Here is a 26,623-nt window from a genome sequence, read left to right on the forward strand (position 1 = left end):
ATGACCCCTAGCGAGGCATGGAGGAACATGCTGGGGCGACGGGCAAAGCCAGCCCTGCGCGGGAGGGAGGGTTTGTGAGAGTGCCTTGGGCTGGCACCGCACGTGGGTAGGCAGCAGGGGGGCTCAGGCCAGCCCCGCGGGCAGGCAGGCAGCAGGAGGGCCTTGGGCCTGCCCCACGGATGGTAGGGGGGGGCTCGGGCTGGGCAGGAGGCAGAGGACTTCAGGTTGGCCCTTATGCTGTCCCATTTTCCATTTGGGAAAATATGGTTACCCTACCCTACCCCTCCTTGCTCACTGGATTGTCTCAAGGAGGCTGCCTGCAGCTATGAGGCAGCCCCAGCTGAGCAGGGGCTGGTTCTGGTTAATGATCTGGTGCCTCATCTCGCCCCATGATAACTGGACTTTTGGTTCGGGTGCCATTTAGGATTGCCAGGATTCCAGCGCCCTAAGCCAATGAAATGTGAAATTCTATAGAAAAAAGGTCTTGAAAGGTAGATTTCTGAGGGTTCTCTCACCTTCAACAATGTTATGTGAAAATCCAAAAACTGCATATAAATCAGAGAGCAAAAGTGTGTGTGGGGGGGGTTGGAGGTGGGGGTTCATAAGTAGCAACCACTACAGTTAGTCCAAAGGAGTAATAAGTCAGGTGTAGATATGGATACACGCATGGGCGGCGGGTATCATAGGCAAAAGTAGGCTGTGCCTTCCCAAACAGCCTAGCGTGGCCCTGCCCTCACTCCACCCCCCAGCTCAGGCCCCCTCCTGTGGTTCCCAGAGCACTCGCTGCTCTGCCTTGGCTGGCCCAGGCTTTCTGGGGCTGGCTGGCTGGCCTGCCTCCTCTAGGGAGACAGGGCAGCTGGTGCTGGGGCCAGGGCCATGCTGCTGGGAGTACTGCTACCCAGAGCACCAGGGCCGGGAGCACTACCACCTGGTGCACCGGGGCTGGCCGTGCCGCCCGACCACCCGAAGCACCAGAGGCTGGGAGCGCTGCTGCCTGGCACATTGGGGCTGGCCATGCCACCTGACCGCCCGGAGCACTGGATGCCGGGAGTGCTGCCATCCGGAGCACCGGGGCTGGCTGCACTGCCCAGAGCACAGGGATTGGGGCCTCACCTTTGGCCGCCTAGCACTGGGTGCCATGATGGGGGTGCTCTGGGTTCCTGTAGGGGAGGGCAGAAGGGGGGACAGATGGGCACAAGGGGTGGAGCCGGGAGCTAGCCTCCCCCAACGGCCAGGTCACCAGCTGCCCATGGATACATGTATGAAGATATTGGTGAATTGCTGAAGCATCCATATGTTGCTGGCACAGAGTGCCCGAGGACAGCAACAGCGGGGTCTGTTGCCCGGTGTGCTTCGCGCCAATGAACACACCAGGGTGGAGAAGTAATCAAAGTTTATTTGACATCTCAAAGTGGTGCAAGGAGACAGGCACATCTCAAATCAAGCACACCAACATAAGCGGCCTTTACCTTTTATACATTTTGCAGCTAACCCTTTCCCTTCTTCCCCTGCCCTTTCTCACCCCCCCTCCTCCATTCCCACCTCTTCCCCTTTCTCCCCCTGGGTACATTACACGACCTTGGCTGTGCAGCTTGTTCTCGCTGTTTCTTTCTGCAAGTAATCTTGTCCTTTAGCTAGAAGCATATAGGTTTCCCTTATCACTACTGCTTCCCAGCTGCTGGCCTGTGACGTTAGTAAAGTTTAACATGCAGGGGCTTTGATTCACTTAGGCCTAGAGCGGGGGGAGAGCTTCATCGACTCTTGAGTCTTCCAACCCCCCGAGTTACCTAGGGTGATGCCTAATGACACCAACACATATGTATATGGTGTAGCCATTGTGCCCAATTAATGCCTGGTTTAAAATAACTGACCATACTGGAGTTGCACTAGGGATTAATTTAGTCCACTAGGTTTAATAGGTGGTGGGGGTGCTGCTGCATCCCTGGCTTGAAGTGGTTTCCATTATATGAAGGGGTCACAGATTGGTTCAATGGCTCTCAGCACCCCCACTAAACAAATTGTTCTAGCCCCCTGCTAGGTTTGTCAGTATCATCTTTTTTCTTTAGCCTGGGGGTGTCCTGTGCTGTCAAGAGCATCCTCAAGCCCAGGCCTGAGCTGGTGTGCAGGGCGAGCCCGCCTGTGTTTGCTGGAATTGACGTTTGTTATTTAAAGGCTATTTTTAAGGGGGGGGGGGGGATATTTTTCAAACGGCAAATTGATCCAGCCCCACCAGTGTGCGGGGTGCCCGCCCCCGTTGGTGGAGGCTGGCTGCGGGGTGGGAGGGGCGCTTAGGGGCAGAGCCAAGGGGGCGAAGCAGGCTTTGCGCCTGTTGCTAGCAGGGGCTACTGATGAAGGCGGGGCCAAACCCTAGACCGATGACTACTGGGTGGGGCCGGGGGCTGCCTGCCCCCGGCACTGCCCCCCCCGCCGCTTCGAACGACGCCCGCCTGGTTCTCAACGGTCACAAGGGGGCGCGCGCGCAGGGGCGTGGCCCAGCCCAGCCCCACAGCCGCTTCCCTGGCGACGCGGGGCCACGGCCGCGGTTTCAGCCCCGCGGCCCGAGCGAGGCGCCGCCGCGGAGCGGTGCGATGGGGGCGAGCGGCCCCTGGCTGGTGCTGCTGGGCTTGGGGAGCCTGGTGGGTGTCGCAGCCGGCTCGACCCCGCCCGGCGGGCGCGGCACCGCCTCCTACGCCGTGATCGTGCCGCGGCAGCTGGCGCCGCGCGCCGGGCAGGACCCGCGGGAGGTCTCCTACCTGCTGGAGGTGGAGGGGCGGGGCCGCGTCGTGCACCTGAGGCAGAAACGGCTCTTCGTGCCCGAGCACTTCGCCCTCTTCACCTACCGGCTGGGCGGGGCGCTCCAGCGGGACCAGCCCTTCGTGCGCCGCGACTGCTTCTACCAGGGCTACGTGCAGGGCAGCCCCGCCTCGCTGGCCGCCCTCAGCACCTGCTCGGGCGGGCTCCGCGGCATGCTGCGCACGGCGCTGGGCAGCTACGAAATCGAGCCCGTGCCGGACTCCGCCACCTTCCAGCACGTGCTGTACCGGGTGGAGGAGGGGGCCGCCGGCCTGCGGTGCGGCTTGACCGACCAGGAGCTGCAGCGCCAGGCCGCTTTGATCCCTGGCTTAGGAGGCCTGTTGGCCAGGCAAGCGCCTGAGGACGTCTGGTGGACACATACCCGCTACGTGAAAGTCGTCTTCGTGGTGGAGAATGAACGATTCGTCCAGTCAGGCAGAAACGAAACCACAGTCCTGCAGCAAATGCTAGACATAGTCAATATAGGAGACTCGGTGTACGATCCCCTGGGCGTGCGCTTGTTCCTTGTGGGGCTGGAGATCTGGACACAAAACAACCTTATCCCAATTAAGGATACCATAAATGCGATGCTGGGCACTTTTAACGACTGGAGGAGAAATGAACTGTATCAACGGCTGCCCCATGATGCAGGTCACTTAGTCACATATCAAAACTTTGGAACTGCCCTTGGATTAGCATATGTAGGAACAGTGTGTTCTCATCATTGGGCATCAGCCGTTCTTTCTTTCAGGGCTGAGAGGTTGTACTCATTTTCCATTGTTTTTGCTCATGAATTGGGCCATAACCTCGGCATGAACCATGATAATGGTGATTGTAAATGTAAACGCAGTCAGTGCATCATGGCTGCGTACCACAGCGTCACTGATCTGTTCAGTAACTGCAGCTATATCTATTATTTCAATTTAATGACTACTGGTGCACAGTGTCTGCTTGATCCTCCAGCACCGGAGAAAATTTATACACTCAAGTACTGTGGCAACAAGGTGGTGGAAAGTGGAGAGCAGTGTGACTGTGGCTCAAAATTTAATTGTGAAAAGGATCCTTGTTGCCAACCCAATTGTACATTGAGTGCAGGTGCAGCTTGTGCTTTTGGAGAATGCTGTGAAGACTGTCAGATACTTCCAGCAGGAAGACTATGTAGAAAAAGTACTGATGAGTGTGACCTTCCTGAATATTGCAATGGGACTTCAGAGTGGTGCCAGAAGGATGTATACGTGCAAGATGGAGCCCTATGCCAGAACGATGCCTACTGCTATCGTGGAAACTGCTCTAGCCATGATCGACAGTGCAAAATGATTTTTGGTAAACAAGCAAAGGTTGCTCCATTAGTTTGTTTCAGAGAATTGAATACTCAAGGTGACCGGTTTGGCAATTGTGGTCTTAATAGCAATACTAAATATAAGAAATGTCAAGCAGAAGATACCTTATGTGGTAGGGTCCAATGTGAAAACATGAACAGAATACCATCTTTGGAGAACCATAGTACCATACTTCAAACTCCAGTTGATAATAACTGGTGCTGGGGTACAGACTATCACCATGGGATGGATATAGCAGATATTGGAGCAGTGAGAGATGGCACATCTTGTGGTCCTGACAAGATTTGTGTTAAGATGAGTTGTGTCAATGTGTCATTCCTGAATTATGATTGTAATATAACAAAGTGCCATAATAGAGGAATATGCAACAGTCATAAAAACTGTCATTGTAATTATGGCTGGGCACCTCCAGACTGTCAACATAAAGGATATGGAGGGAGCATTGACAGTGGACCACCTCCACCTGTGAAGGCCCTCGGGGGAAGTGCTATTGGAATACCAATATTCCTTGCTGCTGCTGCTGTTCTTGGGATTGGGCTTTGTGTATATTTTAGAACTGCACTAATGGGATGGCTTAGAACATCAGTGGCCAGATTCCACCCAACACAGCAAGCAGATGCTTCCAGTGATGGAAAGGGAGTCCCCGGTCGCCCACGTGAGACAACTGCTACTGTGTCAAAACCTGTCGTAGAGTCCATGGATAAAGCATGGGATTTTCTGTAACAGTAAATAATGTATAAACAATATATTTACCTCTTTTAAGAATAAACTCAGTCTTAAGCATTGATATAGCCTTTTAAAATTGTGTATTGAAGGACTTGGTCTCTGCCTAAACTCAGGGAGTTAGGAAAATATTAGGAGTATCTATATAGCCCCTTTCATCTCAATGCTCTACAAACAAACTCTCTCAGTGCCTTGTGAGGTAGGAAAGTATCTCCATTTTACTGATAGGTAAACAGATCCAGCGTGGTAAAGTAATTTGTGCAAAGTTACTCTTTAAGAGGAGGAAATGTTTTGAACACTCCACATGCAATAAAAAAAAAATGTTCTTTTCATTTTACATTCATTCACTGAAGTGACTCACTCAGACTTGGGTGGGAAGCAGACCTTCCAGTCAGATGCAGGTGTTTATGGAGAGGAGAAGGGACTATAAATCCTAAGCAGGGGCAGATGTGCAGAAGGAGAAAGACCATGATTAACCAAGAGAAGTTTCTTTTAAAGGTTGGGTTGCCAGCACTCTGCAACAGGAAGTTTTTCACTTCATGGGATTGGAGAGACCTAACTTCCATGTTCACAGCTGATAAACTTCTGAATGTTTGGAAACCGATCAGCAGCTTAGTTGATATCAAGCTTGACATTTCACAAAAATATCTTTTTTTGGAAACATTCCAATACCTTTTATGTGTGGCTAGGTCAGAAGCACTAGGTGCCTTATTTTCAATGGGAGTCACTTAATGAGCATGCAAAAGTATAAATGAGAGCAGAATTTGGCTCAAAGTCCTTGCCCCATAGGGTCTTATAATAGTGGGGCCTGATTCCATAAACTGGCCTTACATGGAACTCTTGCTGGATTTAACAGAGTTCTATCTACCTAAGTATCTACAGGGGCCCCTTCACTACATTATCAGCCTCCCACCCCTAAATAATACATTTATCCTCAACGCTGTGGTGGGGTAATGGAAGTATTGTTATCTGCATTTTACAAAGAGTTAAACTGAGGCATAGGGGGGTGCCATGATGTGCCCCATTTATACAAGCAGTCTGTAGTACCACCAGGAATAGGATCCCAGGGTCCTATTTTATTTGTTATTGTATGCTTTATATGACAGTAGTGCCTAGAACCTCCACCCAGATCAGGGCCCCATTTTGAAAAAAATCCCTTACACAGAGAGCTAACAATATATGTTGAAGACCAGATACACCAAGCGGTTATAACAAATGGTGTGTGTGTGTGTGGGGGGGGAACAGTAATACAAATTCTTTTTTGGCAGAGATGAGCTTTGTACCCAGTTTGTAGGAATTGGAGGAGAGCTTTTTTCTTGTTTTGTTTTTTGGATAAATAAATGTAGCAGTATGCCAAGCTTGATATCTACCTAGCTGTTGTTGGCTAGCAGCATTCTACAAACATCATAGTAGAAACCCATACTCCTGAGACCCAGTTATGTGCTCTAACCCTTAGACATTTCTATACACTTGAGCTATCCTCTGAGTGAGCTAAATCGTGCCCTCAATTACACTATGCAATTCCATTGAGGTCAATATAGTTGTAGAGGTGTAGATGAGGGCATAATTTAGCCCAGAGTACTTTGTTTAAAGCTGGACTTGAAATGTGAAGCAGACAGGACAAGTAGGTCTGCATTTCTGGTTTCCTTGTTTCCCTTCTCCTTACTCAATATTTAGTGCTTAGAGTCACAACCCATTAAGGTCTTTCGATTAACTTGAATGGATGAGGCCCACAGAGCACATTACTCCTATTCCCATCAGGGGGAATGCACCTGGGGTTTCATGGACCACAAAGGCTAAGACAGCAGTTATACATGTGAGCCCCACTAACCTATTCGATATTTAATAAAAACAGTGCTCAGCAAGCTATGCCATCATTTTGTGGTTTGTGTTCTTGGTAATACCAGGGTCTCTGTTCCACCGCAGTTACAAGTAGCTGGACATTTCTGGAGGCTCCTCCGAGGCATCACACTACCACTATGTTTTTTATGATATAAAGGTATAAGCATAATTTCTGCCCAGGCTCAACACCAAATTCTGTAGTTTCACCTTCCTACTCTACTATAATTGAATCTAAGCTAACATTAAAAAAATGGCTGCCTAATATTAGGTCCCTTAAGTCAACTTTTAGGCGCCTAACTAAAAGGCCTGTTTTTTAAAAGTGCAGAATACCAAGTGTCATAAGAGCCAATGGAAGCTATGGAGTACTAGGCACTTTTGAAAATCAGGCCACTTGTTTAGGTACTTTAATATGCACATACGGGTGTGCATTTAGACAGCCTTTTTGGAAATTTTTGGTCCTACTCTACATTTTACTTGCTCAGGGTTGGCACTCTTTTGTCATGAAAAGCTCAAATACAATCCCCTTTTGGTCTTGTGAACACTAAAATAATTCCAACCAATATCAGGGCCTGTCATAGTAAGTACTGCACATACATATAGGAAAAGACAGTCCCTGCTGTAAAGATCTTATCAGCTGAATAAGCAAGGCAGACAAGAAGTGGGAGAAAGGAATTATTACCATCATCCCCATTTTGCAGATGGGGAACTGAGGCACAGAGAGATTAAGTGACAGAGCTGGGAATTGAACCTAGGCTGAACCACAAGATCATCCTGCCTCTCAATATGAATTTTTTGCATGTTAAAGGTTTCAGAGGATTTGCTCATACCGTTTATTTCCCTGTTTTTTATAGTCTCTTCTCTCTTGAGAGGCCTAAAATAAGCACACCAGCTGGCCAAGGTGGTCCTAACAGCAGACATTTGAACATGGAGAATTTTTTAATGCAACTTTTTTATTGAACCTGAGATAATTTAAAGTATGAATTAATTTGGTTTTCATTAACTTGTTGCAGGGAAGTTGCAAATGTAGGTGTAGTCAGGAAAAACTCTGTCTTGCTGTGACAGGTAGGGTGACCAGATGTCCTGATTTTATAGGGACAGTCCTGATTTTGGGGGCTTTTTCTTATATAGGCACCTATTACCCCGCCATCCCCGTCCCGATTTTTTACACTTGCTATCTGGTCGCCCTAGTGACAGGGAAGTGGATCTAACTACCACATAGAAGTTGGGAATGGGAAATTGATGACATTGATTGGATCTTCTGAAGCAAGCACTCTCCAGGGCAACCTTTGAAAGGAATACTAATGAGAGCTGACTCATTCAGTACATCAGACCATTTCCTCTTCTGGGCTCCCTGAGTCAATGGAGTTTCCAACTGACTATATCAACTTGGGAGAGGAAAACAGGCTCTAGGTGCTGCTACTCTGCCTAAGAGCAATTTTACATCTACTTCCTTCTTTAGCATCTCTCCTTTGACCTGAATTACCCAGGAACATTCATGCCTCAACATTCCATATGTTGCTTCCCATACAAATCTGTCACAGCGCCTTCAGGCCTCAACATTACATCCATTAACTCCCCAGTATTGCTCTAATTAGAACCCTGCAGAAGGTACATAAAATATGAAACAGTAAAAATTTTATTTACATTTTCTTTTGCTCTTTTCCTTATTCTCCCTTCTCTTGAGCTGGCCAGGAGTGAGGGGGAAAAGAGAAGGTGCTGGTCTCTACATTATTTCTGCAATTTTGGACAGAAACCCCATAAGGCATTTGCCTAAAAAAGGGGGTTCTAAATGGTATACTCTAGTTTAAATGTTTAATTGTCATGAGTTTAGGATGGTTGCAATGCACACAGGTGATAAAACTATGAGTCAGTTATATAGATTGTCTCAAGTGCTGATAACACCTTCATAGAAGAAGATATACCTATCTCATAGGGACCTTGAAAGGTTATTTCATTGAGTCCAGTCCCATACCTTCACTAGCAGGACCAAGTACTGTGCTTGAGAGGCTTTTTTTCTTTTGCCCCAGATCCCTAAATGGCCCCCTCAAGGATCGAGCTCACAAGCCTGGATTTAGCAGGTCAATGCTCAAACCACAGCTATTCCCCCGCATGGCAGACCACATCATCACATATTCTCTAGGTGCCACATATTTTGTACAAGAAAAACTATTTGAGAAGCAATGTAGAGATTTTTATTTTTTTCATTGTATCTTTTGATTGTATCTGATTTTTTATTCTGTCTCTCCACCTGTAAAGTCAGACTGCGTTGATGTCATTAGTCCAACTATACAGCCTTCAGAGAGAGGGGAAAAATATAACAAATATAGTTTAGAAAGCTTGATAAGGTATCCAAAAGAGCTTTTCTGTACATAAAAATGTAATTGTAAAATCTGATATCTTGGGACCAAGTTTAACAGGAGCCACTTGCCAATTATCCTGCAAAGACATGACCCTCAACCATGTAAACTTGCATAGACTGAGATCTTAGAGTCCATATTCATTTTCAAAATATTTAAGTATAGGTGCTTCTGTGATAACTATTTCTGATTCTCAAAAGTTTATCTCTTGCCACTCATCCCCAGTGCCATTTCATACTGTCTTCTAGCAACATTCTGAGTGGAGCACTTAATTGTAACACATTAAGGATGAATTTACTTAACTATATTAACATTTCCATGACCACCTTCTTTATGAGCTTCTCATTTGCATAATTATATACCTCTCTTGGGTCCACTCAAACTCCTACTGTCATTGTGTATGCATCTTACATAACATTCTAAAGGAACTCAAGGAGAACACTGGTTCTCTGTTTCTTGAGAAAGCCTCAGAATTAAAAGGACACCTAAGCCCACCAATCACGCTATTAGGTTTAATTTAGAGACACAATAGGTGCACCTTAAACTGAGGAGGATGGTATTTAAGCGTTATCAAGTATTTTGAATTTTAGTAAAGAAAGCAATACTAAGAAGTGCTAAACCAATAAATAACCCACAGTAAATAAAGTTTAAGAACATGTTTAAAAATAAGTTTAACAACATGCTTTGGAAAGTCAGAATGTTTTTCTCAGCGACCTAGAGCTAATGGAAGCTCCATATATTTTTTTAAAAGCTCCATATTTTTGCACTCTATTCAATTTCCATTAATGTCAATGTAGGTTCATATCCTGTGGTATGATACTATCAGCTCACTGTTTCCTTGTGCTGTCCTGTCTGTCTTTCTGTCTCCATCATTTGTCTCTTCTTTTTGGGACAGGGACCATCTTTTTGCTCTGTATTTGTACAGTGCCTAGCACAATGGGGTCCTGGTCCATGACAGGGCCCCCTTGACACTGCAATAATACAAATCAATATTAATTAACAATAGTGATGATTGGCCCAGAATAACAGCCTAAGTAGAACAGAATTGAATAGAATGGTAAGATTCACAGGACTTGGGGCCAGTGCTGCAGTGAGCTCTGATTTGGGCCTTAAGTGAAAGATGGTCCAGGCCCTTTACCCTAACTGGTTGTAAGAGCTGGAGCAAAGTAAACTGAGGTCCAGACTCTGAGGCAGGGATCCACTCATATGTATTCATTTTCAGGATTCAAACCTGACTTTGAAAAGCTTCTGGTTAAAATTAAGAATGGGAGAGCTAATTTAATTTCACTGGGAGCCCATCTGAAAATTGAGTTGTAAGTTTAGAACAGAACTTGGTGTTTTTGAGGTTCAAGTTCTGAGTGGCTTTGGCGCTACTGGAGTTCTGATCTGCATATTTGTTTATTTGTTTTTTAAAGATTTCCCTGATCATCCCAGAATTTTTTTAAAAACAAGTATCTTTAATGTTTTTTTTAAATATCACAGGCTTCAATTTAGACACATATTTTAAAAAAATTCCCCTGGGAAAACAATGGTTCAAATTAAGACACTGAAATGTTTGTAAATCTTGGAAAAAGTCACAAAATCTAAACCCTTTAAAAAACTTGTTTAGCCCATTCCTGTATAAAATTGCTGAATTGATTGATTTTTGAAAAATATACAGTAAATATATTTAAAATAATTAATGGGGTTAAAATGAACATGTATTAGATTTGCAGGATGGGGAAGATTTGGGATAATTTACCACTAAATCCAGAGACAGACTCATTTGAAGGTAGTTTTGGTTCGGATCCCGGTATCCTGTTAGTTTACCCCATAAAACACATGGGGTGGGGGCGCTGTGGAAGGAAACCAGAAAGAATGAAAGTGAGCTGTATTTCAGAGAAGGACTACAAATCCCAGCGATCTTAGCAGGGTCTCCTCCCGCCCGTTCAGAGGCTGATGAAACTGAAAGTGCCGCAGCAGCGATTGCTGCTTCAGGCCCGGGAGATTATTTCACCTTCAACAACTGTGCGGAGAGGAGGGGAATCAGGTGGCGGTGGTAGGCAGACAAAGAGAGTGAGCTTTAAAACAGTGCGACATGAACGGAGGAGTGGACTGGGTCCTCTCGGAGGAAGTGATCGATCTCACCAGAGGACCGTCAGGTACAGAGTTAAAGATGGGGGTGGGAGGTTGGTCTGCTGGATCTGGGTACTTGTGATCTGGCGTGAAGCCCGGCTCGGTGTAACTCCCTGGGCTTCACGGCTGCCAGGAAAGGTCCGGCCTGAGGCCTGTGTAATCCTGGCACTAGTTTCTAGTAGCAAAATCATTTGCAAATACCTTCCGTGTGGAAGAGAAATCTAGGCGGAAGGACTCTGTCTTGTTGGGTTTTAATAAAACCCACAAAACTTTGCTTTTCAAACGTACTTCCAGCTTCTCTGGATGCTCTGGGGGAGGGGTTAACGCTGCTCTGCACTTTGATTCATATGCCTATAAAGGGGTTTGCTCATTGCTCAGTTATATTAGCCTTGTACAGTGGAGTTGGCGTGTGCTGCAGCTGAAAAAAGTCTATAAATAAAATCTCCACAATGAAAAGGAGCTGGGGCAGGGGAAGAGAATGCAGCTGGATTTTCTGCCAAAAAAATATAAGTATGGTTTTGCTTTTTAAAAAGAAGAACTATGGGGTACTTGAGGTTTAACCAGATACTGACTTTAAACTGTAATGGGGTTCTTTCCCCTCAAAGGGAGATCTAGGAGATAAAAACAAACAATAGATAGCAAGGCTGAAAGGGAAGCCCTGGTGTTGAACAGGTGTGTGACTGTATTTGTGCTACTGATCAATTAATGACAGTGAGGGGGGGAACAATCCTAGAGTTGTAAGATAATGCAACCAGCAGTGAAGTAGTCCTACCTTGCTTGAAGAAATGGGAGAGATGTTGCTGCTTGTTAATTCTTGGCACTTTGGCCCTGGTTTTTAGAGGTATGTAAGTGTTACTGCGCTTAGTGTTGTGATTTAAGAGTCTAAATATCATTTCCAAAAGGGATTTAGGCACTGTCAATGAGATTCCTAAATGCCTAAGCACAACACTGAGCACAGCAGTGGTTAAATGCCTTTTAAAAATTCAGGCCTTTGGCTTTGTCTAGACCAGTGGTCTCCAAACTTTTTTGATCGTGCACCCCATCAGTAAAAAATTTTTGAGCACGCTCTGCCTGAACTGCCGAAGCAAAAAAAAAAAAAAAGCGCTCCTCCTGTCCCTCCTGTCACGCACCTCCAAGGATCCTCTTGCATACTCCCTGTGGTGCACGCATCCCTCTTTGGAGGCCACTGGTCTAGACGAAAACCTGGTCTATGCTACACGGTGGAAGAGTCTTCACTTAAATTTGGCTCCCGCTGGTGTAAGTGCCTCTCTATGCCTATTTAGTAACCCAACCTCCATGAGCGGCATAAAGTCATGGTCGATGTAGTTAGGTCAATGACTACGTCACCTTTTATTGGCTTTCAGGAGCCATTTCACAATGCCCCACGCTGACAATACAATCGATACAAGTGCTCCTAGTGAGGACATGCATTGTGGAGGCAAGGAGCCAAATGTGCAGACATACAAACGATTTAATAATTGCGGTGGCTGTCTGCTGTATTAGGCTGACATGCTTTTGTAGTGTAGACTTGGCCAAAGGGTGAAAACATCTTGACTTAACAAACATGATTTATAGTGCTGCTTACCACCAAGTGTAGCCTCCTTTAAATACCTATAAAATTATATTAGGTGGTTGTGCTGTAACCTAGGCTCCACCCAGTTGCACTTTCTCCCACTTCATGTTCAACAATTTCCATCCCCTCGATCATAGTCCTCCACTAGAAACATCCCTGTAGTTTCTTTTATCCTGATCCATGTCATGATGGCATTCTCCAGCTGAGGATAAAAACCAGGCCCCACAATTTTTCCACTCAAAACTGCTCACCAAACTCATTGTGGTAGCAGTACAAAATACCCTCAGACACGCTGACTGTTGCTCCCCTTGTACCTGTGGAGCTGGAGTGGGCCTGTGAGAATGCTAACTTGGATTGCCTTTTCTTTTTAAGCCTTTATTTAAAGAAATTTAATAGTATGGCTGAAGTGTCAATTGCGGACAAAAATTCACCCAACATACTGGTAGCGTAAAGCAGTGATCTCCAAACTTTTTTGATCGCGCACCCCATCAGTAAAAAATTTTTGAGCAACCACCCCCTGCCACACCGGCTCTACCACTTTTGCCGAAGTGCAAAAAAAATTAAAATAAAAAAAAGCCTCTTGGACTCCTGCCCGAACTGCCGAAGCAAAAAAAAAAAAAGCGCTCCTCCTGCCACGCACTCCCAAGGATCCACTTGAGCACCCCACTTTGGAGACCACTGGCGTAAAGAACATGGTGTATATTGACGCAAAACATGACTCACATGCCCACAGCAGACAAGGCCCAGAACTTTCAAAAGTGCCTCCTGCTGCTGGGAAAACAGCACGGGTTTGTCTCTCAGAGGTGCGGAGCAGCCCCAATTCCTGTGGAATTCAGCTGGTGGTACAGTTGCTCTGCACTTCTGAAATGGACACACTGGGTACCCAAAATCAGTGGCCACTTCTGAAAAATTTGGTCAGGGTGACCATGTACCACACTAACTGCTTTATGTTTACTGTTGCTGTTTGGTGGATTAATTAAGTAGGTAGCTAAGGGGAGGGAAAGGGAGTGGGGTGGAAGATATTGAAAGGGTAGTTTTTCCATTTCAGCCCTGGGTACTGTTGCTGGGCCAATCAAACTTTTTTTTTTTCCCCTTCAGAATGAATTTTTTATTGCATAATCAAAACTGGAGTTAGCTATGGGCCTAACTCAAACGCCTTAATCCAAAGAGTCACAAACGTTAGGGAAGTTTTGAGTCTGGAACTGGACTGCATGGCTCAGGGCTCATCTTTAATTAAAATAAGTATGAATGAAAATCTGCCAGACCTTCAGTCCATACCAGTGCTGTGTATGGCTGGTGACCAGTTTTGGCTCCAGTCACCCTTTGCAGAGACTGCAACACCCACATCTCTGTTGCAGGCATCACTGTTTTTCTTAGGCCTGGGCTACACTAGGTGGGGGCGTTCGAACTAAGATCTGCAACTTCAGCTATGCTATTCGGGTAACTGAAGTCAAAGTATCTTAGTTCGATTTACCTGACCGTCCTCACAGCAGCGAGTTGACGGCTGCGGCTCCCCCGTCGACTCCGCTTACTCCTCCTGCCGAGATGGAGTACAGGTGGCGATTTGGGGATCGATTTATCAGACGTGATAAATTGATCCCTGATACATTGATGTACCCTAAGTGAATCTAGTTCCAGTGAAAGGTACTGTCTTGACAGCCTTGAAAGATGAAGTCTTCTAGTTATCCCTAGAACATGTACCTCGTAGGTAGCAGTAGTGAAAACTTCCCTCATCTTGTCCTTCTGGTATGCTGTGATCCTAAACTGAAGTGATTGACTATAAAGGTTGTACTTCAGAATCTGCAGTCAACCCCTCACTGTGGGGATCTGAACATTTCAAAATCTTTTTTTCTTTTTCTTTCCCCCCCTCCCCCCTTGATTTCTCTTGGTGGTACCATCCTACACCCATAAGAACATTTCATTGTATAGAACTGAAGGGGAACAGAGTTGAAGAAGTCAGTTCATGAGCACTGCTATTTTCTGGATTTCCTTAAAGTAGAGGATATATATGTTTTGGGGTTTGGGTGTTTAAATAGAGGGGGGGAGAGAGAGAGAGAGAAAGGGGAAGAGGAAATCTTAGTTTTTTCAATTCCTTAATGAAGGTAGGTATGACCTGAGTCTAGCAAGTTATTTCACATTGACTTATAGTAACAACTTGTCACTACTAACCTATCTAATATTTCTGTCCAGGACTTTGTACTCTGCTTGTAACATTAGTATCTAAGTACCTGACCTTGAATATGTGCAATCTGAAGGTGAAAGACCACATATCCCTTGAATTATCCAGTTCAGTTCAGGTGTGTGAGGCTGGTGTACAGTTGTTAGGGTACTCCTTATCCTGGTGCTGCTTCAGATGTCTTAGCACTGCTGCTTTGGTGTCAGCATCAGGGCATGATTCAACCTGCTAATCAAGTCCTAACTTGCTAGATGTATGCCTTGGGGCTCATGCTGACTTGCAGTTATTCTTGTACATTAAAGAACACTCTGACCTGAATTTATTTGCTAGCACTTGGTGTCTTTGTGTTAGGGCCTCTGGCTCTTAGCTATGATTGTTGATACACTTCTTTATAAGGGTTAGATATTGTATAGAGTTAAATAGCAAAATAATCTGTAGGGTCCAAGGTGTCTTCATTTCCTCATAATATCAAAGCACTTATCACATAATTTATCATTCACTTCTTTGGCAAAGTTTAGGTGCTGTACAGTTTAATCCTTTTTTAAATATGAATGTTGACTGTGCTTGCAAACTGTTAAGATGGGTATGGTCACATCTCTGGCAAAAGTTTGTTGAACAGGAAGAAGTATTTACAATGGCAGAACAATATGTTTAAAAATCTATTCTGATCATGCTGCTCAAAAATCACATTTTATGGCATGCCAAATTATTTTATAGATTCATCTGGCAATATTTTGCCATTTGATCTTTCTACAGGCTAAGAAAGCTACCAATGTCGATTCTCTCTTCTTTGAAAAGGAAGAATTGTGAAACATGCATCTGTTCTGAATACAGTAGATTCTGCTTAATAGCAACCTGGATATGAACAACTTCCAGTGAATAGCAACATTTTGCTGGGAACCAATTCCCTTTCATTGATTATAATGTTGATGGGATTCAAATACTGGCAACAGCATTCTGCTTATTATCAACTTTTTTGGGGAGGGCAGAAAGGCTCCATCTACAGGCAGGTTTGTGGGGCTGCAGGCAGAGAGGGGAGTGCAGAGACCACCTGGCTGCAGTCCCACAAATCTGCTTGCTGTTGATGCTCAGTTCATCCCAGCGCTTCCTTCTGGGAGAGCAGGTCTGCAAACTTCCCTGTGGATAGGGACCACACAGGAGATAAGGGTTGTGGGTGGGCAGGAGAGGGGAAGGGAAGCTGTGGGCAAAGGGAGGTAGCTGCAGCCCAGATGCTGGAACTGCATGGTACTTCTCTCTGTCCCTGTGCTCTCTCAACTGCACCCTGCTGGGGGACTCCATAAGGAAGGAAGTGCTGGGATGTGCTGAGCTCCCTCATCCGGAGAGTACAGGGAGAAGTACCATGCAGCTCTGTGGGCCCCAGTGCTCCCCGGAAAGCCCTGACGTTCCGGCTGCATCTCTGTTCCCTGCTGCTGCTCTACTTGCGAGCAGGTTTGTGGGGCTGCAACTAGGGAAGGCACATCCCAGCACTTCCTTCCCTGGCTCCTGCCTCACAAACATGTCTTCCACTTATTAGCAACTGCTGGTTAATAGCAACTTTTTGCTGGCAACCGAGGGGCTGCTAATAAGTGGAGTCCACTGTACCTGTTTCTGGTCACCAAACATATCCCTCCTCCACATCTTCCAAACTGCATCCTCTGATAGAAATAATGAGTCTTCTAGATTTTTGCCTTGATTGCTGAAAACCTATGAAAATCTCACTTTTGTTATTGTTCATTAGTGTTTCTATCACTAGAATGGGATCCTCTGATGTTTCTGGTAAATCTTGACTTCCTCTCAAGTTTTCTCTGTTCCAGGATTACTATGCTTCATGGGAAATGCTTTGTGGGTTTGTTTGGTTTTTACCACACACTTTTTGTGGCATCTCATTCAAGTATCTTTTAACCCAGACGTTAGTGCATTAGTAACATCACTACCTCGCTTCTCCCAAACCCTGCTAGCAATTCCATCCTCTCCACCATTTGTCTGAAGCTGACAGGAAAGGGAACAAAGAGGCTGGGAAATGTCAAGGCTGCCATTAGTGTTGCTGTATTTATCAGCCCGTAGGGGCACTCTCTGAACACTATGGCTCACCCTAGACCCTCTGATCTCCTATAACTGAGCTAAAAAGCCACTTCCAAGGCGGGACAAGTTAGCTTTTATTTGCCATTCTGTTCACAAGTCTTCTGTTTCATATTCCTCTACCCAGTGCATCGAAGGAGAGAGCATCAGCCTGGTTAAGTGTGCGCATCTGGGACTTGCTTTCAGACCATGCTTGGAATAGCTTCTGAGTAACAGGATCATGTCAGAAGGAGATTATTTTCTCCCTTCCCTCCCTCGGATGTTTGGTCTGTCTGTCTGCTCCTGACTTCCCAAGTTTCATGCTGCCGGATCATCTCCCTCCTCATTTATTATTTACAGATATTTTGTTGCATTGTGGTACAGACTGTGCTCTAGCAGTCCATGGGGCTCCAGCCTTTGAGTTCAGTCTGTTCTTCTGGATTAGACTAAGCAACAAGTCTTAATCTTCCAATGCTTTAATCGGCTGGCTGGTTACAGCCAGAGTTCTGTAATCAACTTTATTTTTAACAAACAAAAAAACCCCAAACTGCCTCAATCAGGCCATAACTTCACACCAAAAAATTGAAATAGATGATTTTTTTTTTTTGATGCCTTAGTCCTTTTGAATTCATTTCCTGTCCTGTTTCAGATTCCAGGGACAGCACAAAGTGCTTGCACAGTTGCTGCTGATGCTTACATAAAATGTGAAGTGGATAAGAAGTCTGTCAACTCATTATGTCCTTGGGTAAAACTCTGCACTCAAATACCCTAAGAACATAACATAAGAATGGCCATACTGGGTCAGACCAAAGGTCCATCCAGCCCAGTATCCTGTCTACTGACAGTGGCCAATGCCAGGGGCCCCAGAGGGAGTGAACCTAACAGGTAATGATCAAGTGATTTCTCTCCTGCCATCCATCTCCACCCTCTGACAAACAGAGGCTAGGGACACCCTAGGGCCTGATCCAATGACTTGTAAACATTAAATCATGGTTAAATACAGGACTGGAAGTTGAGTGATCTGGGCTCGGAGACCCTGAGACAGTCAGGTAACCGCTTGGTGCCTCAGCTTCCCCATCTATAAAATGGGGATAATACTTCCTACCTCACAAAGGTGTTGGGAGGCTTGATTAATTATTGCTTAAAGCTAGACCTACAGAATGATCCATTGTGAAATGTAGAGTCTTTCGGTTTCCTTGAAAGAAACAGTTATTGATGAGAAGGTGTTCTGGATAGTGAGAACTGGAGAAGGCACTGCTGCACTGGGGCCACTTCTTCCCCCTAACTACAAGGATGTATTGGACCTATTTTCTTATCTACTTGACATTCTCTGTCTCCTGTGTGTCTCAGGATTGGGCTTTAACATCGTTGGTGGGATGGATCAGCAGTACATTGCCAATGACAGTGGCATCTACGTCAGCCGGATCAAAGAAGATGGTGCTGCCGCCCTTGATGGCCGATTACAAGAGGGAGACAAAATTTTAGCGGTAAGTCACTCCCTGGAAGGCATGCGTTTGGGGGATCAGGGAGAGTTTTGGCCAGCAAGGAGATGAGATGGGACATTCTGTAGACCAGAGACCATCCTCATCCAGTTTTGCCTTCCAGCTTTGCTGGAAACATTCCTTGGCCTTTGGGCTTGCACAGCTATGTGATGTGCATCTACAAGTTTTTTTTATGGTACTAATAGCCTGATTTTCCTCTCATTCTGGTATTTCAGTACTGTAGCTCCACTGACTTTTCTGGAGTTGCTTGTGATTTATATCCGTGTGGGAGGAGAATCCATCTTCCAGTGGCTAGGTTTCTCTCCCCAGCATACTAGTCAGTGTGATCAGGATTATTATTAACCCTTTGCTCGGGAGGAGCTGGGTTTCCTATGAAAGGTTTCACTGTAACCCTGGCTGCTTTCCTTGCCAGTACCATGGTTAAGGTGGATTAGAGGTGGTCTGAAGATTTTCTTCTGCTATTGTCAGTTATACAAGGCGATAGCACTTTAACAAGCAAAGAACAACAAAGAAATCTGCTAAAATATGATACATCATTTGTATTTTTAATGGATTTTTATTTTTATATAAACTTACTTGTTCTAATGTTCCAGTTTTAGGCTTATATAAATAAACTAAGAGTTGCTTGTGTAAGTTGGTGCTTGATTGCTGAACCAAGAGTGATGGATAAGTACCTTATCCTAACAGTGTAATAATTGTGTACAAGCAGTTGAAGGATGTAAATTCTGAGAAGGGGGAAGAATAGTTCAGTGAGATCCAATGAGGAATTACTAGGAGTAATGGGATGAAATTTAGCAAAAAACACCTTACGCTGAGTATCAGGAAATACTTCATGATGGTGAAATCTACAAGGCTTCGAAACATTCTTTTGTGAGTAGTAGCAACCTCGTTACTGGAATTATTTGAAACTGGACAGGACAAAGCATCATGGAATATATTGTAGGGGGTAATCTTGCGTAGAGCCCCTGGTTGGGTTTCCATTGGTGTATTCGCTTATCCAATGGGTCTTATCCATTTTTCAAGCCTTATTTCCAATAAAAGTGTGTTATCCGTGAAAGCCAATAAAAGGGTTGAGGCGTTCACTAACTGAAGATGCAGATTTTTATTTTGGATTGCATGTTGAATTTGTTAATCAATATCCATCCATTAAATAATGTGGCATGGGATGTATTCATGCTTGACTGTAGATAAATGTCACAGTATAGGGCAACCTGTGCATTCAGTGGTCCAGCAAGGACACCTGCTCTCCGGCTGGGGAGCTGGAGGCCTTTGCCTTTCTTGGGTGGAAACCCATGTCTCTTTTCCTTCTGACCTGGGTATTTCCAGACTGCACAGTCCCCTGACTATACTGTGTTATTCCCAGTACAAACCAGTTTCCCAAGCATTCCTGTTCTTTCTCTTCAGAGATGGTGAATAGTGTGACTGCCCACAGTTACAGGTACCACACAGCTCTTTGTGTAAGCCTATTTTATTCTCAGGATAAAAGCAAGAGAGAAACTACATGTACTAATATGCTTGCCAGAGATCACCCCAACCCTAACATGGGCTTTGACTGGAGCAATCCTTCTAAACCCCACCCAAGGGATTTCCTTGTGCTTCCAAGTTCATCACCGCTACAACTCAGAACAAACCCCCCTGTCTTATGTGGCCTCTGTAGGCCCAGTCCTTCCAACCCTACCCGAAGGACTGGAGCCTTCCATGGGCCAGCAGTCCTGTCCATTAGCTGGATCAGGAAGAAGGCCCTGGGCCAGCTTAAAACCAGGCTATTTATCCAAAAACATTTTCTGTGTCTGTGGGTTCCTGGGGAATCCAGTTTGAACTTGTATGTGTGCATCTCTCCAGGGGGGTGGCTTCAAAGGGCTAATGACAGAGGGATTACATTCGTATCCCCTTCCTCCTAGAAGAGTTATATACATTTTCACAATAACACATACACAATTGTATTTTTAATACAAAGAACCCCAAAGATAATAAACCGAATTGAATGGGGTTTAACTTAATTCAATAAAGTTCATTCAGGACATTACAGGAAATTGTCTGTCTGTCACAGATAGACTAGATGTGTTAGCATTTGCCCATTTTAGAATGGGCACACTTTTAGTCAAGTATCAGGGGGTAGCCGTGTTAGTCTGTATCTACAAAAACAACAAAGAGTCTGGTGGCACCTTAAAGACTAACAACAGATTTATTTGGGCATAAGCTTTCGTGAGTAAAAACCTCACTTCTTCGGATGCATAGAGTGAAAGCTACAGAAGCTCACTCTATGCATCCGAAGAAGTGAGGTTTTTACTCACGAAAGCTTATGCCCAAATAAATCTGTTGTTAGTCTTTAAGGTGCCACCAGACTCTTTGTTGTTTTTGTAGATACAGACTAACACGGCTACCCCCTGATACTTGACTAAAAGTGTGCCCATTCTAAAATGGGCAANGTTTAAATAAAACATTTAAAAGGATATTTGTGCATAAACAAAAGATATACATTTACACTAAACATTTGATAAATATGCAGTTTTTAAAAAGAAAATACACTAAAAGTGTGAAGAGTCTGGTGGCACCTTAAAGACTAACAACAGATTTATTTGGGCATAAGCTTTCGTGAGTAAAAACCTCACTTCTTCGGATGCATAGAGTGAGCTTCTGTAGCTTTCACTCTATGCATCCGAAGAAGTGAGGTTTTTACTCACGAAAGCTTATGCCCAAATAAATCTGTTGTTAGTCTTTAAGGTGCCACCAGACTCTTCACACTTTTAGTGTATTTTCTTTTTAAAAACTGCATATTTATCAAATGTTTAGTGTAAATGTATATCTTTTGTTTATGCACAAATATCCTTTTAAATGTTTTATTTAAACCTTTTTAAACATGGTCTGTCTTAAAGAGAGGAAATCTTCCAAGAATGAATCGAAGGATAAAATGAGAGGATGGGTCTTAGGGTAAATTAACACATTCTGTTCCAGTTCCTCTTTAAAGGAGGATTGCAAAAGTGTGGTTCCCCCTGCCCTTTCCTTTTTCTTAAGACTTCTTTAGAATCCCCAAAGGGGACTGTGTGTATGTGGCTTTAAAATATGTAACTAATGTTGTTTAATTTTTGTTTTTTGTTTTGACTGTCATTAGATTCATTTCATTATAACCTCCTGTTTTTTTGCTTCCATGTAACTTTCTCTACATCTCTTCTCTTTGGATTAAAATTTCTCATGCTTCACCTCAAATCAATGTTCAACCTGTTTTCTTCAAACTTTGCAAATAACCTGAACTGTGGGGTGTGGGTTTTTGTTTTTTTTTTTTTTTTTTTTTTTATTTTTTCCAATGATGAGGGGGGGTTTTTTTTTTTTTTTTTTTTTTTTTCTTCAGTTATGCCAATGTGAAGGAGGCTATTTATTTTATTTATTATTTTTAATTTAAAAGACTTGGATAACTCAGATTTGCTTTTGAACTTCATACTTGACATGCATTTAGTCCTCCATGTAGACAAGGGCTTGTGAAGAAATTTGGGGTTACAGGCGGTTTCAGAATGACATAGCCACTGTGTGGTATTCTTCATTTTCAGTCGATCCATTTTATATGTTTTCCTCCTCCTCAAAATACCATAATTCCTTTGACATTGCATCTGCTCCTCCAAAAGATAAAAAAATCACTTACAGTAGAACCCATTTTTATTTCAAAATGTTTCAGACCACTCAGTCTCAAAAACCACTCAAGTAAATAGGGGGTTGGATAAGACAGGTAAGCTAATGGGCACGTAATTTTATAGCTGGATTGGATAAATGGGATTCTATTGTATTAAGCCCCTGCCTCACCCTCTGTATATCAGAATTAGAGGTGAACCCAAGCTGCAAAAGTTCAGAACCAACTTTGAACTTAGAAAAGTTTAGCAATGCTTTGAATTGGGGTTTCAGTTTGGGATCCTCTCTAATTGGCATATACTGAGGTCCTGCTTAATTTTCTGGTAACAGAAAGTGACTTTAGTGCCTTCTTCCAGTCATTAACTCTTGCATTTAGAATAATTCTGACTACCTAAACTGGCTGCTGTTATTTTGTTCTGCAGTGCTGAGAGATGACTTTTGATCTCACAGCTACCAGTTCTCCTTTTTTTTTTTTTTTTTTTTATTCCTGTGTTAGATTAACGGCAGGGACCTGAAGAACTTGCTGCACAAGGATGCTGTGGAACTGTTCAGGAATGCAGGCTGCGACGTTTCTCTGAAAGTTCAACACAGGGTGTGTATTGCCAGCTTCTGGTGGTTGTCCTTGAGGCCCTGCTACCATGGTTTGGGTCAGACTGTAGGAGAGTCCTTGTAAATCCCTGTCTGCTTTGAACCTCTGGGAATTCCGCTCTTCCTCTCTACAATGTATATGGTGGTTGGAGGGGGAGGATTTAGAGGATTGGGTTTGTTTTTTATATAATGAATGCACTCTTCTGCTAGAGTGAACATTCAAGTGAATGAACATCAGCAATATCCATCCCGTCATATTTAGTGATGCTCTGGAGGGGTTGGAAAGTGTAGTATGGTGGAGTCTTCTGATCTTTTCTTTGCTACGGGGAGTTGGAGTGGTATGGTACCACCCTCTTATCCAGTTGTTTAACAGGCAAAATACGTCTCACCAGACAGTCAGATGAAGTCCCAAGTCTTCTCCCATATTTAATCTCTGGTGCCATGTTGTCCATGGGGGGAGGGATGTAAGATGGTGGGAGAAGAGGTTGGGGGCCTTGTGTGACAAGTCCTGATTCAGAATATAGTTCTACAGGTAAGGAGTAAAACCCCTCTAGAGGGGGGTTGGGTTGCACAGAAATTGGTGTTTGTCTACTGAGCCTTTCCTGGTAGGCTACTGATTCAAATCTGGCCCAGTCACTGGTGATTGAACATTACAATCTGCGGGCTGTTTAGTACCTATGTGAAAAGAGTTGCTGGACTCAGTGCAGTTCTAGTGGGCAGGTGTCCATACAATTAAAACCCCACCATGCTTGACATTCATTGTTCTCCTTGTTGGCAGTCTCAGCTGAGAGGCCAAAGACTCTCCAAAGGAGAGAGAACTCCCCTCTCATCCCTAGCTGTCCTCCCTCCAGGGTCGAGGCATATGTGTAGTGTCAGGAAAGAAGTCTGGGCTGCTGCTGCTGCTTAAACTGTACCAGTTCTAGCTCTGGAGACTGAGAGGAATCTAAAATCAGCTGCTGTCAGTCTGGCACCTCTAGCCATCACTACAGTTGATAAAGAAGTGCTGACCCATCACTAGGGCAGCTCTTGTGAAACAGTATGTGAATAGGTCATGCTGAATTGTGGTGTGTATTTACTTGTACCACTGCCATCTGCTGCATGAATCTTACCTGTCCGAAGTGTTTGATTCTCTGTCGAGTGACTGGCTTACAAACAGGATATGGAAGCATCAATACTACTCATAGCTAATGGAGGTTTTCTTTGACTCCAGGTGCAGAGTCATGCCTTTTGGAGCAGAAGGTTCTGCATTCTAACCCTCCCAGGCCCCAAGTGTACAGTATGCTGATGACCATGTCGTTGTGTGTGGTTCTAGAACCACACATTTCTCATATAGGGTTGCTTTCTGTCTTGCCCCAATGGTGCGGGGTCTCCTTACCGCTGATGCTCTTCTTTCCCTTTTAGTTGCAGCCACAGAATGGTCCAGCTGGTCATAGAGGAGATGGAGAACCAGATGGTATTCCCCTAGCTGTCATTTTGGTGCCAGTATTGACCATTGCAGTGGCTACAGTGTGGGCCTTCATGCGGTATCGACAGCGGATGTGAAACATTCCCCTCCGAAGATCTCTGTGCATATATATTCCACAGCTACATTATAATTTAAAGAGAGAATCAACAGTTTTATCCTGGACTAATGCCACAAAGGATTGTTGCCTCTTGTAAAGCTGCTGCTGATGTTCACTATGTTCTGATTTTTCTTGTGGGGTTGATGGAGAAAGGAGGTAAATGGGGAGGTGAGATCAGCGTGTGTAAACAAATATGCCATTTTCACTGATCCCATGGAAGTTTTGCCATCCCCTTTCTCACACCATGAACTTTCAAACACTTATGTATTTTAGGATGTGACTTTGGGGGGAGAAGGCTGTGGGTGTGTTTTAAGAGCAAAACTTTTATTTTGAGAATTTCCTTGTTCTCATCTCATTCCTCCTACAACCAGTGATCAACCTCTCTGAATCAAGAATGAAGAGGAGTGCGCACTGTTTTTATTTTCTTCTTTTGGGTAGGGTGGGGTGATTAAATAAATGCCTTAGAGAAATGTATACCATCTAATCTGGTTTCCCACTTAAAGTTCCCAGAGGAGCTGCTGTTGTAAAACAAATATGCAATATTGGTGAGGTGTTGTACTGGCCCTGGAAAGGCAGGAGGCAGCAGTGGGTAGAAGGAGAGAGGAGTAAGGATAGAAGGCTTAGGAATGAAGAACCAAAGAATTGTAACAGAAGGCTTTTGACAAAGTGCTAGGATACCGGAGAGACACCCAATAGCATCAGAAATGGCCCAATGGGGGGAGAGAGTAACTGTTGGAGCTGCAGATAGGTCTCTAAATTGGAGGTAAACCAACAGCATGTTTTGTCTATGGAGGTACCAGAAGCCCCATCTCTCAGGTTACAGAATAATTTTTGGAGGCAGGGGGTGGAAATAGAACACTCATTTTACCCAGACTTATTGCAGCAGCTGACCTGCTGTCTGCAGTGTCCTGCAGCCTGGAAGACCTTAGCGTGAGGTGGTCTGTGGTATGGTCTTGGTCCATCTAGGCTATTGCTTGCTTGCTGAGGCTCTGACATGGCTGCTGGGGAGTTACACCAATGGGCAAAGCATGGGATGGAGGAGGAAGATGCACAGTCCTGGCAGGTATTCTGTAGCCACGCTAGATTCTTCTTGTGGGGGGGCAGAAGGGGGACAGGGAAGGCTTGGTAAGAAAGATGAATTGGCAAAAAACATACAATGCCTTGCCACAAAGGAGAACAACAAAGCCTACTGGGGTGTTTTACAGGCTGCTAGTTCTATAATAATGGTGGGGGAAATGAGCACTACCATGTTCCTATGAGAGTGTAAAGCTCGCCGGTATCCGGACTGAAGGAAGCCAGAGTCGCTCTATTGGGGTAGCGGGGAGGAGAATACGCACAGGATGTCAGTGCTTCAAGGCACTTTAATCTCTTGTTTTTTAAATAGGCTGTAGAACAAGCCACTTCTAGGAGCTTGATGTAGCCTTTGAACCATGCTTGTTAGGCCACAGTGCCTGGAAGAAATGTGTGTGGGTGTGGTAGAGTGTTTAGTGAATAAGACTGTGAAGGGGGAGACCATCTCTGCAAAAGCTGTGATTGAATTTTATCTGCAGGATTGTAACTCCTCACTCTGTCTGGTTTTAAACACATCAGCTGACCTCAGTGGAGTAAGACCTGTTTTTCTTGTCTCCCAGAAAGAATGTGTTCTTTTGTAAAAAGACAAGTGATATGTATTGTCTGTATAAATGCCAAAAATCACATATGCAATATATGTATACAACCAAGAGAAACTGAATTGATGGCCCTCTCCGTTCTTTACTTTTCTCATCCCTAGCCTTCCTCTGTTTTTATAGGACACTTTTTGTTATACAGATATTTAGAATGCCATAGGATGACTGGCTGGAGATGTTTTTCTATAGTGGTAGGATGAAGGCCTGTGTGCTGTAGTATTTGACATTCCCATAGCATTGTCAAGGATCCTAGAGTGCTACACCAGCTATATACATAAAGCATCCCTTACTTCAGGCACAGCAAGGAGGAGAGCACGAGGGAGAAGTTTGCCCAAGGTTCCTAAAGCAAACCTCAGCTCTTGCCAAAAGTACTGTGAGATTTTGGCAGCCGTATGTGCAAAGGGGATGGTTTGTGCCCACAGTTCTGTGGTCCATGGCTTATTTATCTGTTTTGCATGCATAATCATGATTATCCACAGGAGGGTGCCCAACTAACTCTTTGTGTCCACAATCAAGGCTGTACATTTGTGAGTCTAGGTCTCTACTCAAACATTTGGCCACCTGTCCATGCAGAGGAAATAGAACCTCTTGTTATAAGGTGACACTTCCTGTCAGAATAACTTGGCCATTTTGAATTTAACAGTTCTTCAGACAAGAATGTCCACTAGTAACTGGATTGGGGTGTGTGTGTGTGGTGTGTTTTTTT

At 44.5% G+C, this 26,623-nt stretch overlaps 2 protein-coding genes across 2 annotated transcripts; both read left to right on the forward strand.

Annotated features, from left to right (window-relative positions):
• The first annotated feature begins 2,507 nt into the window (after nucleotides 1-2,507).
• Nucleotides 2,508-5,171, forward strand: LOC117877167 (disintegrin and metalloproteinase domain-containing protein 20-like). The gene has a single exon (XM_034770005.1). The coding sequence runs from the start codon at nucleotides 2,589-2,591 to the stop codon at nucleotides 4,854-4,856; it is 2,268 nt and encodes a 755-aa protein (XP_034625896.1). The 5' UTR covers nucleotides 2,508-2,588; the 3' UTR covers nucleotides 4,857-5,171.
• Nucleotides 5,172-10,960: 5,789 nt separating this feature from the next.
• LOC117876853 (synaptojanin-2-binding protein-like) lies at nucleotides 10,961-25,982 on the forward strand. The gene is made up of 4 exons (XM_034769310.1): nucleotides 10,961-11,196; nucleotides 18,328-18,464; nucleotides 22,597-22,692; nucleotides 24,090-25,982. The coding sequence occupies exons 1-4, from the start codon at nucleotides 11,133-11,135 to the stop codon at nucleotides 24,228-24,230; spliced, it is 438 nt and encodes a 145-aa protein (XP_034625201.1). The 5' UTR covers nucleotides 10,961-11,132; the 3' UTR covers nucleotides 24,231-25,982.
• The last annotated feature ends 641 nt before the right edge of the window (nucleotides 25,983-26,623 follow it).

This window comes from Trachemys scripta, chromosome 4, assembly GCF_013100865.1.
Source record: "Trachemys scripta elegans isolate TJP31775 chromosome 4, CAS_Tse_1.0, whole genome shotgun sequence".
Lineage (NCBI taxonomy): Eukaryota > Metazoa > Chordata > Testudines > Emydidae > Trachemys > Trachemys scripta.